The 16,170-nt window shown below is 55.2% G+C and overlaps 1 protein-coding gene across 1 annotated transcript in view; it reads right to left on the bottom strand.

Annotated features, from left to right (window-relative positions):
* The window catches only part of CACNA2D2 (calcium voltage-gated channel auxiliary subunit alpha2delta 2), a 467,666-nt gene that overhangs the window by 97,222 nt on the left and 354,274 nt on the right, over positions 1–16,170 (bottom strand). Inside the window, exon 6 of the mRNA XM_067561187.1 lies at positions 6,835–6,973. Within this exon, the coding sequence (XP_067417288.1) occupies positions 6,835–6,973 (139 nt within the window). The remainder of the gene's footprint in view (positions 1–6,834; positions 6,974–16,170) is intronic.

Raw genomic sequence — 16,170 nt, 5'->3', positions numbered from 1 at the left:
TGTCCCCTTGCACAAAGGACATGCCAGGCACATTTAAAACTCGCTACTGCCTTAAATCAAACAGCTCATCTTTCTTCCGCAAACCCCGTCCGTCCTCTCCAGCCCCACGCCCAGCTCCTGAGCACAGCACCGTTATCTGGCCTGGCCTCAGTAACCTCCTCCTCCAGGACTTACCCTTCGCTCTGTCCAACCTTCAGGGGCAGAAACCCCCTCCCCCCCTGGTGCTCTGGCTGGATCAACCCCCAGTCCCTGTCTCTTCCTTCCTCAATAACACCCCCACTTCCTGCATCCCCCTCTGCTGAGCAAACTTCTTCCACCTTCCTCTCCACCCTTGGGCTCCCTGCTTCTGCCCTCCCTCAGCCTGATCCCCTCCGCCGAGGATCTACCCCTGCTCTCGCCTTCCTTGGGCTGTTGTCCGCCTGACGCACACCCCAAGCTTTCTGCGACAGGCACCGTGGGCTTGGGGTCTTAGCCAAGTGCTATGTAAATCAGCCGGGCCATATCAACGCTCGTCACGAATAACACCAGCACTAATGGGACGCCGATCCTGAGCCAACCTGGCACACGCAGGAGCTCAGGGCATGAGCAGCTCAGGTTCGTAATCGCTTTACCCCGCTGACTGTTCTCTGCGGAGGAGGGGCATGTGAGCACCCACGGGGAGTTACTGTGCAGGCGGATGTTTAGGGCACTGGGAACGTGGCTGTAGCTGGGTTGGTTGTTTTTTTTTTAAGACACGATCAAGATGTGCACCAGCCCGCAGCAGATCGGGGGGAGGGGCTCCCCAAGTGGGGCCCTGGGGGGTCACTCTGGTCACACACGGAGGGGTCTGCATGGCCCTCTCCAGTCACAAGTGTGGCCATTGCCCCAGACAGCCAGCAGAGGGCGCGCTAAGACTCGCTTTTCCTCTCTTCCAAGAACACGCAGGTCGCTTCTCCCGTGCACCCGAGCGCCCGGATGTGTGGATGGCTCCTGAGCCCAGCCTGCCTAGCTCGTGCAAAGCAGAGGTGCCCTGCCAGGTCCCGTCTTGATCCTCCCCTGCAGCTGCCCGCACAGGAGTCTGTGTCCCCCTCCCGTCCCCCCCCGGTCGAGCGTGTGTTGTTCAGTCCATGTTTAAAAGGCTGTTTCCACAGCCCCTTCCCTTGGGGAGATGTTTCCACAACCATGGCCCCCTTTCCAGCAGAAAGAGCTCCTGAAAGTCGAACTAAATTCTCCTCTACCCCAGGGCACCCTCGCCGTGCCCTCGCCGGCGCTTACACCCGTTCCACACATCTAGATCATCCCACACATCATCCTTCAGCCGGGCTCTGCTGAGTTCTGCTCTCTGCTCTGTGAACCAGTCTTGCCTTCGGTACTGCGCTGCCCAACCCACACAGCCTCAATCGGCCGTGCTCTCCGTGCATTTTCACCTTCACTCCCTGAGGCAGCAGGAGGTGGCTACGCCGGGTTCCAAGCACGTTTCAGGCTCTGGTAGCATGTGCGGCTCAGATGGTCTCCGCCATGGCTGTGAGTCCAAGACACCCCCCAGAGTGTCTGCGTGTTGTTTCCCAGGTGGTGGTGGGGTCAGTGCAGAAGCTTGTATCTCAGGACCTTTGTGTTGCAATGCAATGGCCTCATGCCGGATGTTTTGGGGCCCTTTACAGCTCCTGGCATGACATGGGAGCTCGTCATCAAAATTCGGAGGATGCCACCAAAGGCAGGGTGGATGCTAACCATTCCCAAGGAGAAGGGCCCAGTGTTTGCTTTCAGACCTACACTGGAGGAGAACTCAGTTAGCCCTACATGGCCGTGCCATAGGAAACAGAGCAACCACCTCTTCCCCAGACAAAGCCTGTCTCTAGCCAGCGGCTGTGGGGGATGGATGGTTGTTTCAAGCCGCTCTGATCCAGGCTGGCTCGCAGAGCAGCTCTGAGCCCAGCATCCTGCTGCCCGCACTGGCTGGCTCAGGAGAATTTGGAAGGAAAAACTCCCCCGCAAAGCACAAAGTATTGGGCACGTCCCAGCTCCCAAGCAAGGACCAATGGAGATGTGGCTCAGATGCTTAAGAATCAAAAGCCCAACAGCTGCCCTTGGCCCTGACAAAGCAGTAGCCAAACCCAGGGCCCTGCAGGTGCTCAGGTTGCAATGGCAGAGCCAGAGGTGGCACGGAGCCAGCATGGCATAGCTGGTTTATTTACACGCTGTCCATCTGTCCTGCTGCTCTTTCGCAGAGGAGGCCATGCTGAATGCAGGCAATGCCCTCTGCAGAAGCCCTCCGGTCAATTACCAGCGTCTTGTGAATTTCCCTCTGTCCCCTTTTCATCTGCAGCCACCTTGGATCCCTCCATCCTCTAACAGCTTCAGAGGCCTCTCAGCTTTCTACCCAGGAGACCCCCCGCTTCAGTGCTCCTGCATTAATGCTCCATGGTTCAGAGACGGGACGCTGGAGCCCCTTCCTTCCCTCTATGCTGCATGCCGGGACTCCACCACACCTGGCAGCTATTTCCATGGGTCAGAACTTGGCTTCGGTTCATTTTTGAAATGGCTATTTCCAAAGAAGCAACACTTTTCCCCACAGAGATACTCAATTCTGCCCCTGCCCCCCCTCCCCGCCTGCCTCCGCCGTCCCTCCTGGCCATTATTTCTCCAAATAGGCCACAACTCCCTGGAGTGAGTTAATCTCCAGGCTGATTTTCTTCCACTGCCGAGCATAGTGATTTATGTGGCTTTGGCAGGGCATCAGCGATTGTGCCATCTGAAGAGCAGGGGGTTGGAAATCATGAATATTTCATCCTACTCACCCTCCCCATGCTTCCCCCCCACCCCCGATCTCATGATTTGCTTCATTAGCTGCTCGGCCCGTGCTAGTTGGGTAATAAAACTAATTGCAATTTCTAATCCGCCGCTGCCGATGTGGTGAAATTGTTCCGCTGATGTGCCTCTGCGTACGTACGTGCCGCTAACGAGCCTGTATCTCAGCACATGATGGAAAGTGCGGTTAAATAAGGTGACGTGAGCGAGGCTTCAATCACGGGCGAGACGGCTCTTCGGGAGCACTCGACAAACAGGAGCGGAGGGGAGTTTGTGCGTGATCTAGGAAGCTGCTTCTGGGCTCGCTGCTTCAGTGCTCACAGGCTGGGAGGAAGAGTGTGAGTTTCCCTAGCGTACGTGCAAACAATGGCCTTGCTCGGGGCCAACGGTGGGGCTTGAACCCACGACTATCACATCTAAAAGCATCAGCTGCTATCCCTTGTGCTAAAGGCAGAGCTCTACCTGATTCAGCAACTTCTGCTGTGACCCAGTTACTAGACAAGTCTCCTGGTGTGTCCAAAGCAGGGATTCTGGCCGGCTCCCTCACGCAGGCTCAGAGGATGTGCACGCTCCCTGGGACACGCGGGAGGGGAATCTTTGGCAGCTCGCCGGTGGGTGCACACATCTGTAGATAGGTGCCGCTTCATCTCCCTGCACTGTGTGTAGCTCCAGTCAACGCCATTAGGTCCCTTCACATTCACAGGCATGAAGTTCACCCATAACAGTGAAGCAGAAAGGAGACGGTGCTAAGGTCAGCAATAGGGAGCAGGAGAACCCTAGAGCTTTCAGCACAGTACTGCGGCTGGGCCCAGGTGATTAGCATTGCCAGTGTGGAGGTTCCCTGGTGGTGGGGCAGGAATTCTGTATAACAGGTGGCTTCAGAACTCGGCAGGCTCCAGTTTTGTCCTCGTTATTGTTCAAGGCCCAAAACCAACGTGATGGTTGACGAGTTTTGCTCATTTCTGGAGAGACCGACCAAAGGAGAGAGACAACACAGAGTTGGAGGACCTCTTCCTCTGGGTGGGAAGGGACGTCAGCAACACAGTCCCCCCTGCACCAATGCAGCATGGATTTCATTTTCTCCAAGCCAATCCGGGCAGCTAGGGAGGACCGACCCCTCTCTCCTTCTCACTCACAATGCAGGAGACTCTCCTCCCAGGCCCTCCAGCCCCAAGACCTGCAGTGGGACAGTCTATGGGAATTCATACTCATCCCTTTGCTATTTGACAGTTCTCCAACTCTACCCCGGGTGTATGGGCGTGGTGTCAATGTCTCCTGGGCCACTGGTGAATCTAACCACCCCTGGGTGCTGCTCGTATTTGCTGACTGTGGCCGGCTGTCCTGCAAGGATCGTCCCTCGCTCTAGCTGGTTCAGAGCAGTGCCGTTCTGGATCATGTCAGGGACCGGCACCCGTTCGCAAACCATGCTGTTCCTCTGAATCTGCTTAGCCGCTGTGCAGAACGCCAACCTGTCTCCTGGATGAAGATGCCAATCTCCCCCCCCACATCGCACACCCCAACGGGTGTCAAATCTGGCCTCAAACATCTCAGGTGATTGGGACACCACAACTTCCTCTGCAGCGTGTCCTCACCTTCTCTTTGAATCACTACATTCAGACCCATTAGCTCCCGCTGACTTGGTCTCTGTCTGTCTCTGTCACGGGAGACCATGGTACCTGTTCAGACCAACGAACCTGCTAAATCTGGTGACTTGGTCAGATGCTTCGGAGGAAAGCACAAGAGACCCACACTGGATAACTGGATGTCCTGCCCGCAGGGGAGGGGTCTTCCCAACTCCCATCACTTAATGGTTGGCTTATGATTTGAAGGGGGGATGTCCACCCTATCTCTAGATCTGCCTTTAATGAGCTGGGAAGGCATCCTGATTCGCTGTGTGTGTGGACAGCACGTTGGCAACCCCAGCCTCAGCCTTGGTGCCAATAGGCAGAGCCTGGGTCAGGGGGAAGGGGTGGGAGTGGATCATCCTCTGGGAGTTACTGAGGAGCAAGGGACCCTTCTGGTAAATACCATGAGGGGCTCTGGCCCATGAGGCTAAGGACGGGGAAGGTGCTACCTCCACCACCAAGGGATTAGTTATGGGACAGGGCACTGGCCTTAAAAACAGGGCTCTCCTCCCCTCCCACCTGCCCCTCCTGAGGGCAGAGAGACGATGCCTGGGAGGTGACATACAGCTAAACTCTCTCTATTAGTGGCGCTGGCTTGGGAAGCTGATGAGAAAGAAGGAGGGTTTCTGTGCAACCACAAGCCACGCAGGGACCGAGCGCTAACTGGGCTCTGGACAGGCAGCCGTGCTGAGAGGTTTGGAAAACACCCAGGGCTCATTCCCCACCAGCCCCGGACGGTGAGCTCGCTGGCAGTGTGTTAGACAGCTTCAACAGGAAGGTAAGAGGGCGAGGACTTCGTCTCACTGGTGAGAGCCAGGCAGTGACGGCGCTGGGTGTCTTAGTGTGACTGGGATTTCTGCACACACACCCGCGCTGCCCCCAGCGCTTTTCCCACCCTCATCAGGCTTCACCAGGGGATGGCGAAGCCCAGGCACAGCACGTGTGAGATCTCCCCACTTCTAACCACTCATGACAAGGCGCCAGGCCAGCCTCCACCACTGGTCCATCTCCTCCACTGCATGGCTTCTCGCAGTGGCCAGTATCTAATGGTGCGGAGGAAGTTGGTCCCTCCCATCCACCAAGCATCCGACGGCACAGTAGCACCCACTAAGGCGGACGGAGAGCCCTGGAGGACCAAGTGGCAGGGGGAAATGGGGCGACATGTTCCCTTTCCCAGTGTGTGAAGCCAGGCTGGTCGGTCCCATGGCAGAGAATGAATCATGGCTCCTTTCGCCACCTCCTTCTCTTTGCAATTCAGCATCCAGCGACACTGAGACAGGAGAGACGGGGGGCTGCTGGGCCGCCCCATCCCACCCTTGGCCACCACCCTATCCTATTCCCCAGCCCCCTCAGGAAGTGAGCCAGTGTCTCTCAGTTGCAGCAAGCTCCGTGAGACACAGGCACATCAATCGCTGGCGCTTGGTCCCCCTCTTACTAGATCGAGTTGTTCTTTGGCGCCCAGCTCACAAACCCGACACTGGCCAGGGCTGTCGTTTGCCGGCGAGAGGGAGACCAGGGGAGAGCAGCTTCAGAGCAGCGGCAGTGACACTGTGGCAGGGAAGGCTGGCATGGGCACACACAGCCCCACTGCCTCGTCCGAGTCACCAGGCATTCTCAGTATGGTCCAGCAGAAACTGCCTGCACAATTGCGAGTGGCGACTCGGCAGCTATTTACCAACCATTCCGCATGGAAGGGAACTGCCTGGCCAGCGTCAGCGTGGGGGAAGCACTCCAAGCGGGAGGGCGGCTTTAAGGAGGGAGGCAGAAGACACCAAGGGCCAATTCTCCCATCAAAGAGTGGTGGAAGTGACAGAACCCCAGGACAAAGTGACTGGGTGGTTTTGGTGCAGTGCCACTAATCGTCGAAAGCTATGCCTGGGCCCGTGATGGCAAGAGGCAGATGGGACCTCCCCTACATTGGGGAGTCCTTGGGTTCAGATCCTTTTCTACTGTAATTCTGGCTCCCTTGAACCGGGGGGGGGGAGGGAGTTCTCTCCCACCGGCGGCTTTGCAGGTGCAAGATGTCTTCCGTGGGCCATGCCATCAAACTGCACTGATGGGACGTTTGTGCCAGGGAGTAACCCAGCTGCATTTACGTCAGCCCGTCACACCCCCAAACTCCTGTAGTTACAGGCTCTGCATTATTTTTCTTAAACCATGAGTTGCACAAAGACAATAACAGAGACAGAAAGCGAACACATGAGCGTGGGTATTGCAGCAGCATCTCCCTTCCTTCCTTCCCTCCCTCGAGATCTGTACATGCAGGTTGGGCGGCTCTCTCTGAAAGACATGCTCTGGATAAATCAGGAGTTATTGGCTTGATATGGAATTACAGGGGGGAGCTCTCTGACCGGTTTTATGCAGAGGGTCAGCCTAGGTGATTGTAACTGTCCCTAGAAATGGAGGAGAGCGTGGCACTCACAGCCTTTGTAGATATCCGTAGGGATCTGCACGGCGGCATACGAGTAGTTAACCTTGGTTTTGAAGTTCACATCTTCAGTGAACTCCAGCTTCAAAGAGTTGGTCTTCTCCCTTTCAATTTCTTCTCCCTCTGGATCGTCCTGGGGAGGGAAGAGAACACCGTTTGTCAACACGAGAGAGGCAGAGCGAGCGGGGGTATCGCTTAGCCAAGGGCAGCCCATGTGCAGGGAGATCCCACAGCTGCCCAGTGGCCAGACCCATGCCACGTGTCAGCACAGTGCCATGCCAGTTAATCCTATCTGTGTGGGGCAGAGGAAGGCACCAGTGCCCGCCAGAATGGGGGGTTGGCATGGAATGGCGCAACTGTAACCCTGGGCTGGCTCGCTAGCCCTACCACCTGTCAAGACTGGCGCATGGTGTGGCTACCAGCCAGTCTGAGTGATTACATTTAACCCCTCACTGCCCTCCTTCTAATCACATCAGCAGGCACAGACCCAAAGAGCCCTGGAGAGGGCACTGGAGGCTGGGGGCTTAGAAAGAAACCCTGTGCGCTCAGTAGAAAAGGCTAATTGAAGCCATGGAAGCCCAGGTTCAGCTCCGAGTGGGATGTTAGGCTCCAGGAGATTCATGCCAAGAGCGTGTCTCTTTTTTGGGTCAGACCCTAGTGACCACAGAGGCTGATTTTCCAGGTGTGGGGCACACACAATGGCCAGGGTCGTAGCTACTCAGCTCTGCTGAAAAAAATCGGACCCACGGCTTCTCTCTGCTCTGTGCGGACATTACTCCCACCGCACTTTTCGTAAGAGAAGGGAGTTTGCCTGCCAGTCTTGGATGTTATTTCCCCTTCGGCTCCCCCCAGCCGTTGTGCTCTGTGAGGTCTGTTTCCCTATCTACCACCTCTCAGCCCAGGAGCGGCTGGATTTCAGTCAGGCTGCACACACAGAGCCTCGGGCTCCTGGGAGATGAAAGGCACGAGTAACATCGTAACACTTTATGGTACCATGATCACTGGCATCTGAGGAATGCCAGAAATGAGCTTCCTGTACACAGTGAAGCAGTATCATTTTCCACAGGGACTCAGCTCTTGTCCCATTCCTGCAGCGCCTCCTACTGGAAGAAGTCAGGGCTGGGACAGCTGGGCGCTCCCCCCACGGTGGCGCTGCTGCAGCATTCCCCACAGTGCCCCCTGCTAGGAGTAACTGGGAGCTCCCTCAAGCCAGCTCCTCTCCATCTATGCCAGCAGCAGCCAGCGCTGGAAAAGGCTGAGACATGAGCAGCTATCAGATCCCTCCAGCCTCTCCTGTTTCCCAGAGACGAGCTGGGAGCTTTGCGTATCAGCTCGTGCAGGTGGAGATGATGAGGAGAGCAGGCTGTGGGCGAGGACAAGCCAGTTCCTGGCTTGCTCCTCGGCTCCGTGTCACCTTGCCTCTTTGCTTTCAGTGGCACAGCAGGTATTAAATCAGACAAAAAATAATAAAAAAACAAAACCAACCCACCCTGAAAATCAATTAGCAGCAAAAGGCAGCTATCAAAGAACAAATTAAAACAGAGTGCAGCTTAGCGCTCTGTCAATAAGCAACGCAAACAATATTTAATTATGGTGGAGAGACGGCAAATTCCCCACCGCTGGAGTTGGAACACACTGGCTCTCTTTCACACTCCGCTTCCCTCTCCCTTTTCGAGGCAGACCGCTGTATCCTTGGCAGAGAAACTGACCGAAGGGACCTGACGTTGTTTAGGAGGAGATTTAACCTGGTTAAGAGGCAAAAATTCTCCTCTCGGAACAGCAGCCCAGGGCTGGGCTCCGATGTCTTTCTGTCCCCATGCAGACAGGTGCAGGGGTCTCCGGAGAGCGTGCAGGGAATGTAGTGATGCAGATCTCACCACAATGGCCAGCAAGGAGAATGCTCCAGGTGCAGCCGGGACAAGACGGGGAGTGAAGGGAACGCCAGAGAACATGCTAGAGGGTGTGTGGCCTGAAAGGCCCCAAGGTCTCTCCAGGGCAGGGCCTCTTAGTTTTCTCCTAGCACGGACCACATCTGCAGCTGAGAGATTATCTGGGGGTCACCTCCCTCCCCTTTGTGATCACAGAGATTCCCTTCCCTCCCACTGGCATCCCCCTGGCAACTACAGCCACAGCTTGCATGAAAAAGCAGGGCTAGCAAATTATTGCATGGGTCTGTCATGCAAAGGAGCAGCTTGGGCTGGTGTGTTCGGTAGGGGAGAGACTAGCCCTGAGTTGGTTTCCTGGGGGCTGGTGTCTCAGGGATCTTAGCAGGAAGAGCCCCCTCTGGCACTGGTATATCATTCTGTGGGGCTGACAGGTCAGGAACGTTACTGGTCAGGGTCTTCCCTAGCTCTGGTTCTCAAGGGCTGGGCACCCCCTCCCCAAATCTTTAAGGCATGCATGAGCAGGTATTGGTGTGTAGGGTCTCTGGCACATCTTCATCAGATTCTGCTCCCCTCCCAGAAACCACCCTAGCCACGTTTAAATACAAGCTAAAGGAAAGAGAAACAAGACGGGTTCCTGAGCTGTCTGGAGAGGAGTGAATTCTCCTTGAAAAGCAGCTCGGTGCCTTTCCCTTTGTGCCTTTTCCCAGAGCGAAGTACGTATCTTTGAGCCTGTATGAGACGGGCTGATTGCAGTAGCAAAGATCATCCTGGGAGAAAGATAAGAGACATGACTGGAAGAAAGAACAGACGTGGCTACTACAAGCAGGGCTGCCAGTTTGATCCCCGGCACTCCTTGGAAAGGGCATGTTAGGGGGTGGAAGGAAGATCTGCCTCAATTGACCCAGGGAACAGGGTGAAAGAGACGCACGCTCCTGGCTGACACATAGAGCTGGTTGAAAAACCACAATCTATTTCCCAGAACAAATTTGCAACTAAATGAACATTCTTTGCTTTATGCGATATATGTGGTTTTTTCAACAAAATGAAAACTGAACATTTCCCAGTTTTTGTTTCTCCTCCTCCTTTCGCTCTCTTTTTTCCACTGGAAAAGGGGGTGGGGAGAGGAAGGAAAAAAGGGGGGAAATCCTCACAAAAGGGAACATATTTTGGTTGAAAGTACCCAAAAATTTCAATGGAAACTAAAAGCTTCCTTGAACATTTAGATTTTACTAAAAAAACCCAAGCAGTTTTTGTCCCCTCCTCCCCCAAAATGTTTTGACAAGAAACATTTCAACCAGCTTTTGCTTTCAGTGGCGATATTTCACATCAGTACACATTTTTCTCCTCCTTTCAAACACAATGGCTTTAACAGATGAACAGCCCTGGCAGTCCGACGTGCCGGCCTCCCGTCCTCGCGGTTTGTCCTCTCAAGTGCATGCAGGCTAGTTTACCATTGTCAGAGCTTCCCTCCTGCCACCGTTTTTCAGAGGGTTGATCGTATTCTTCGCGGCAGCACCCAATCCATTGCTCACTAGAGCAGAGCAAACTTCCAGTGTCCTGGCAATTGGGGCCACTTGCAATCTGAGCTTCTCCATGCCCCGTCCTGCCAGTGTCACCTGGGACTCGGGCAGTGTGAGCTTCCACCCAGCAGTGCCTTGCTAGTGACAAAGACAATCCCAGCCAGCAGTGCCCTGTCCAGTGGCATACCGAGGGGGGAGGGTGGGGCCGGACCCTCGGAGGAGGAGCCGCCCCCAAAGCGGGAGGAAGTGGGGGCGAGTGGGAAACGTGCCCGCAGAACTGGGAAATGGGCCGCGGGGCACTGCTGCCACCAAAGGGAGAGAGGGGAGAGAGCGCGAATGAAAGTATGGGCCCCTGGGCGCTGAAGACCCACGGAATGCCACTGGCCCTGTCTATACCAGGTAGCAGGAAAGCAACATGTGCTTCTCAGAGCAGCGATCGCCTCCCCTCCAGCTAAGAAGCCTCCATGGGAAGCGTCACCACTTCAGGCTCATGCTGATTCTCCACACGCTAGCTGGTGGAATTTCCTCCTTGCCTGAATGCAGCAGCCGGTGTCAAATCCCTGCCAGCAAGATGCTGCAACCTGGGGCAGGTTTTCAAAGGCCCAGAGAGCTGTTTGGCACCGGGTGCCATTGAGAATTAGGCACCTAATTCCTCTCTGTGCCTCTAAAAATCTCCCCTTGACCCTGGCTTTTCCTGCAGATTGGACACCCCGTGGTCTGCAGGGCTAGGTTATGCATCATCACCAGAGACAAGGGCAGAACCAAGGGTAGGGCGTACACCAGTCTCTGACTAGTGGGTGACCAGGGTGCATGTGTGTGTGGGGGGGGGCAGATTATCTCACATCTTCCTCTGAAGCATCCGCTGCGGGTTACTGATGGGGCGCAGGTCTGAACTGGATGCCTACAGAGAGGCCTCTGAGGGCCCACACAGGCTCCTTCCCCCCTGCACAGGGGTGCACACCCACAACTCAGCCGTGCACACCTGACAGCTCCCTGGATGGACCCCGCAGGCAGACGGCGGAGAGGAGAAAGCCAGGAGGCCACTCCAGCTCTAGTCCGCGATCTCCCCTCTCTACCTAGGCAGCCCCAGACGCTGGCGTTCCAGCGAGAACGTGCACGTCTGGGAGGAGTTGAGACTGCCTAGGAAATGTCCATAGGTGGCGTACCGGGGTGGTTGCTTTCTGAGCACCTCCTTTTGGTCAGGGGTCACTCTGCAGCCCCCCCCTGCCCGTTAGCCCCCTCCTTTGGGCCCCTTACGTACTGCCCACACTCTTGGGGTTAGCGGCACAGCCATCTGGGGCGGGTTTAATAACAGAAAAGGTTCAAACAATCCCCAGAGAATCCCCAAAATAAAGTCCAGCAGCAGTAAGACAACAGTTCATACACAGCTCTGTTTCTTCTGCCACACACCCAGCTTTGCCTGTGTCCTAGGATGTCCCCACAGCTGCCCGTCCCAGCCCTTTCTGGCTGGAGCTCAGCCCTCTTGCCCTGGCCTTCTCCTCCTTCAGTTCTGTGTGTCCCCTGGGCTAGGGATACAGCAGTCTATATAGTGCCCTCCTCCAGAGAGCGCCTGCTGATTGGCTGGAAGAGACGGGAGCTCCATCCCACTCTACACTGGTCCTGGGCCCTTAAAGGAACAATGTTCTGGGGTTCCCCCCATCCAACTCCTAATTCCTTGGGACCACTTCCACTCTTCTGCTACCAGGCCATTTCCTGGGCCTGTGTACACTCCCATGCCCTGGAATGGGGTCTTCTGGCCCATTACTCTTATAGCACCAGGATACTGCTCGATATGGCCCGTTACTCTTACAGGTCCAGTATACTGCTCGATGTCTAGCTGGCAGCTGGTAAAAGGTGGAGTGTCCCAGGGGTCAGTGCTGGGGCTGGTTTTGTTCAACATCCTCATTAATGGAGGATGGGGTAGATTGCACCCTCAGCAAGTTTGCAGATGACACTAAGCTGGAGGGAGTGGTAGATGCACTGGAGGATAGAGATAGGATACAGAGTGACCTAGACAAATTGGAGGATTGGGCCAAAAGAAATCTGATGAGGTTCAACAAGGACAAGTACAGAGTCCTGTACTCAGGATGGAAGAATCCCATGCACAGCTACAGACTGGGGACCGACTGGCTAGGCAGCAGTTCTGCAGAAAAGGACCTGGGGGTTACAGTGGACAAGAAGCTGGATATAAGTCAGCAGTGTGCCCTGGTTGCCAAGCAGGATAACGGCATGTTGGGCTGCATTAGTAGGAGCATTGTCAGCAGATCGCGGGAAGTGATTATTCCCCTCTATTCGGCATTGGTGAGGCCACATTTGGAGTACTGTGTCCAGTTTTGGGCCCCCCACTACAAAAAGGATGTGGACAAATTGGAGAAATTCCAGCAGAGGGCAACGAAAATGATTAGGGGGCTGGAGCACAGGACTTACGAGGAGAGGCTGAGGGAACTAGGCTTGCTTACTCGCAGAAGAGAAGAATGAGGGGGTATTTGATAGCAGCCTTCAACTACCTGAAAGGGGGTTCCAGGGAGGATGGAGCTAGGCTGTTCTCGGTGGTGGCAGATGACAGACTAGGAGCAATGGTCTCAAGTTGCAGTGGGGGAGGTCTAGGTTGGATATTAGGAAAAGCTTTTTCCCTAGGAGGGTGGTGAAGCACTGGATTGGGTTACCTAGGGAGGTGGTGGAATCTCCATCCTTAGAGGCTTTTAAGGTTGGCTTGACAAAGCCTTGGCTAGGATGGTTTAGTTGGGGTTGGCCCCGCTTTGAGCAGGGGGTGGGACTAGATACCTCCTGAGGTCCCTGCCAACCCTCATCTTCTGGGATTTTACGATATATCCTGTTACAGGCAAGTACTTCCTCCAGCTTCCAACCTGGTCTGGCACATGGACGGCCCCTCCTTTGCCTTCCAGAACTACTACCCTTCATTGTCCAGAGTCCAGTCTGACTCCAACTCCACCAGGATCAGTCCTGCCAGCACGCAGCTGGTTCCGAGTGCCACCATCTAGCACCGCGACAGCCATCAGACACAGCTGGCAGCTGCACAGGGGAGGAGCGGCCCCCTGCCTTCCCTAACCTCTCTGGCTGGGATTCCTGGTACGCCCCTTTGACGGGTGCCGCCAGGATGCCAGGCTCCTTCTTTATGGACTGAAGAGTGACTGCTGTCTCCTGACAGCTGGGCCCTAGGCTGTGGGTGCGTGAGAGATTATAAAGGGGAGCACCACTGGATGGGAGACTTTCATGAGACATGCTGGCAGACCTTTCCCTATGCTCATCGAGATCCCAAAGCTGGCCCGTGCACCTGGGATCTTCCTCCTCGTCAGGTAGGGCCGGCCCTCTGCTCTGGCAGGCTCAAGGTCAGCATGCTGCTCTTGCTACTAGGGCTGTCCGTCCCTACTCCCCCCACAATCAACCAGCCCCCAACGGGGATCAGCTCAGGTTTGAACTTTGCCCTGCTCCCAAGCGGGGTCAGGAGCTAGCTCAGATGCTCTGCAGTAGGAGCAGGGAGGGGACTTTCACCTTCACACATGCCAGCAGGGTACAACGCAGATTTCTCCTTGCAGCAGGAACACATGCAGAATACAGAGAATGTGCTGAGGAGGCTCATCCCCCCCCCCCCCCCCCGCACACACATCTGGAGCCCATCCACAGCAGCAGGAGGCTTGCCCCCACATGTGGAGCACATCAGTGCTTCCTCTCGCACCATAACTGCATTCATTCCACATCCAGGCGGTATGGAAACTTTTCTCCCCATTCACAGCTTCCATCACACGCCCCTTGAGCACAGGCAGGCACCTCATTAATCTGCTGCATGACGCCTGCTTCCGCCATCTTGAAGACAATGGCCGAGTTCCTTGAGCTCCCAAGATATCAACCGTGTTTCAACCCTCTGATTTCCAGAGAGAAAAATGGTCAGGGAATCACCGTGCCAAACCATCAGACCAAATCTAGTTTCAAAGGGAGACTGCAGATTAAAAATCACACAAGTTCCCAGTCCTGATTACGACGAGTGCCAGGAGGCTGTTGCAGCTGAAAGTCACTTTGATCTCTCCTTTTCTTTTCACCGCGCCTGCCGACTGGCTGCTCTGCGCATTTCACGCAGCTCGGGGCAAGGCACAGGCCAGTCAATTTCATAAGTGTCACTAGTCGGTTTCCAGGTCTTGCTCTGGTGCAATGGCAGGGCATGCTCACATCTCAAAAAAAAAAAAAAAAAAAGAAAGAAGAAGAAGCCAGTTTAACTGCATCTTCTTTATTGCAGGACCTCAGTTCTGGGCCTGGAGTACTCGGCTGTGTCCCTGTAAGCTCGAACTTTGCACCCATCCAAGCGCCTGCTGCTTACTGTGGAACCCTCATTCTCCCTTCAGCACCAATGACCCCAGCCAGCACCTGAGGCCACGTCTATACTAGGAGCGCTTTTGTCAGCACAACTCAGTTCAGCGCTGCCCCCAGTGAAATAAGCTAGGCTGGTTAAAGCCCAGTATTGCCAGTATAGCTGCACCCACACTTGAGGTTCCTGCTCACACAGGGGTGACACCTCTTCACGCTCCCTGACTGACACAGCTATGTCAGCATACGTCTGCAATGTAGCCCTGGCCTGAGTTATACAGCTTGGAGCGGCCCTGTCTGAAAAAACAAGAGCCCTGGATGTGCAAGAAGAATATAATCTTCTCCTCCTTGACGTCCTGGGATTTGCGAGGCCAGAGCCCTCACTCCAGCTATGAAGAGCCAGCTGCAACTGATCTTTGACGCTGAGTTCCTGGCCTGCCCCATGGATACCACTGGATGCATCAGCCAAATAGATCGCTGACTTAGATGAAGTCACCCCAGGAATGAATCCAGCCCACAGATGTATTAAAGAGAAACTCCCGGAGGAGATCCTCTTGGTGGATCCCCAACCTTGCAGACAGCATGCTCGAGCCATGTTCCTTGTGTCCATCTTACTCAGTGGCAGAGTGAAGCAGAGGGCAGGGCATGACAGGTGAGTGAGGCTGGTAGGAGTCATCATGGCACAGCATTGAGTTGTCCGGTAGCAGAGCCTCGTGAAGCATGTCAGCTGCCCCTTCACCGAGTGGAACAGGCAGCACGACTTTCTCCACCACCGTACGTGGCAACTGCTGTTTGGCAATCTGCAGTGCAACACCGAAAACGGTTTCCAGGGCAATTTGGCTGGCGTTTGAAGTCTCTCTCCTCATCATTTCTCCCCTGCTCCAGTATGCCTCTTGAAAAACTGGAGTGCCTCATTTGCAAACATCAAGCGGCTGAGAGTTAGCCTCCCGCCAGTCCTGGCTGGTGCCGCGGACCGATCTGACAATGCGACGAAGCAAAAGGACACGCTCTGAACGGGGCTCAGTCCCGACCATTACCTCTAGCCCATGGGATAAGATGCTCATCTGATTTCCAAAGGCTTGGTCCTTGCTCCTAGCCAGGACACTCTAGCATGGAGGAAGCCTGCCAGGAGGGGAGTTACAAACAGCACTCCAGATAACGTGGGCACGCTGCCATTCCCTCCAAGCACAGATCTCACCTGAAGGCTGCCTTTGATTGCAGCTGCAATCACCGACGCATTCGAGACACTTGAAGCAGGCCTGATATCAGGTCCTCCGCTGCTCATCCCAGACAAATACTGAAAGAGGGACCAGAAAGGAGGGCGGCACTGGCTCCGGAAAGGCAGCAGCCCCATTTGCCTCTCTGGTGGCAGCACTTTCATCCCAAAGCCAATGCCCTTGGCCAGCAGACGCGGTACAGCGTGGCTATCTTAACTCCACGGCCAGTGTACGGCTACGAAGAACCCAGCATAGAAGGGGATTAAAAGGCTCCTTTCCTGAGCAACCGACACAAAGGAAGCCCGCCTGGAGGTGGTGCCAAGAACCGGGGCCAGGACATGGGAGGAGGCGTTCTGCCTTTGCAAAGGAATAGATGTGGGAACAGAA

This window comes from Emydura macquarii, unplaced genomic scaffold (genome assembly GCF_026122565.2).
Source record: "Emydura macquarii macquarii isolate MOO-44397 ecotype Brisbane River unplaced genomic scaffold, CSIRO-AGI_Emac_v2 contig_2369, whole genome shotgun sequence".
Lineage (NCBI taxonomy): Eukaryota > Metazoa > Chordata > Testudines > Chelidae > Emydura > Emydura macquarii.
This window is presented reverse-complemented; position numbering and strand designations above follow the sequence as displayed.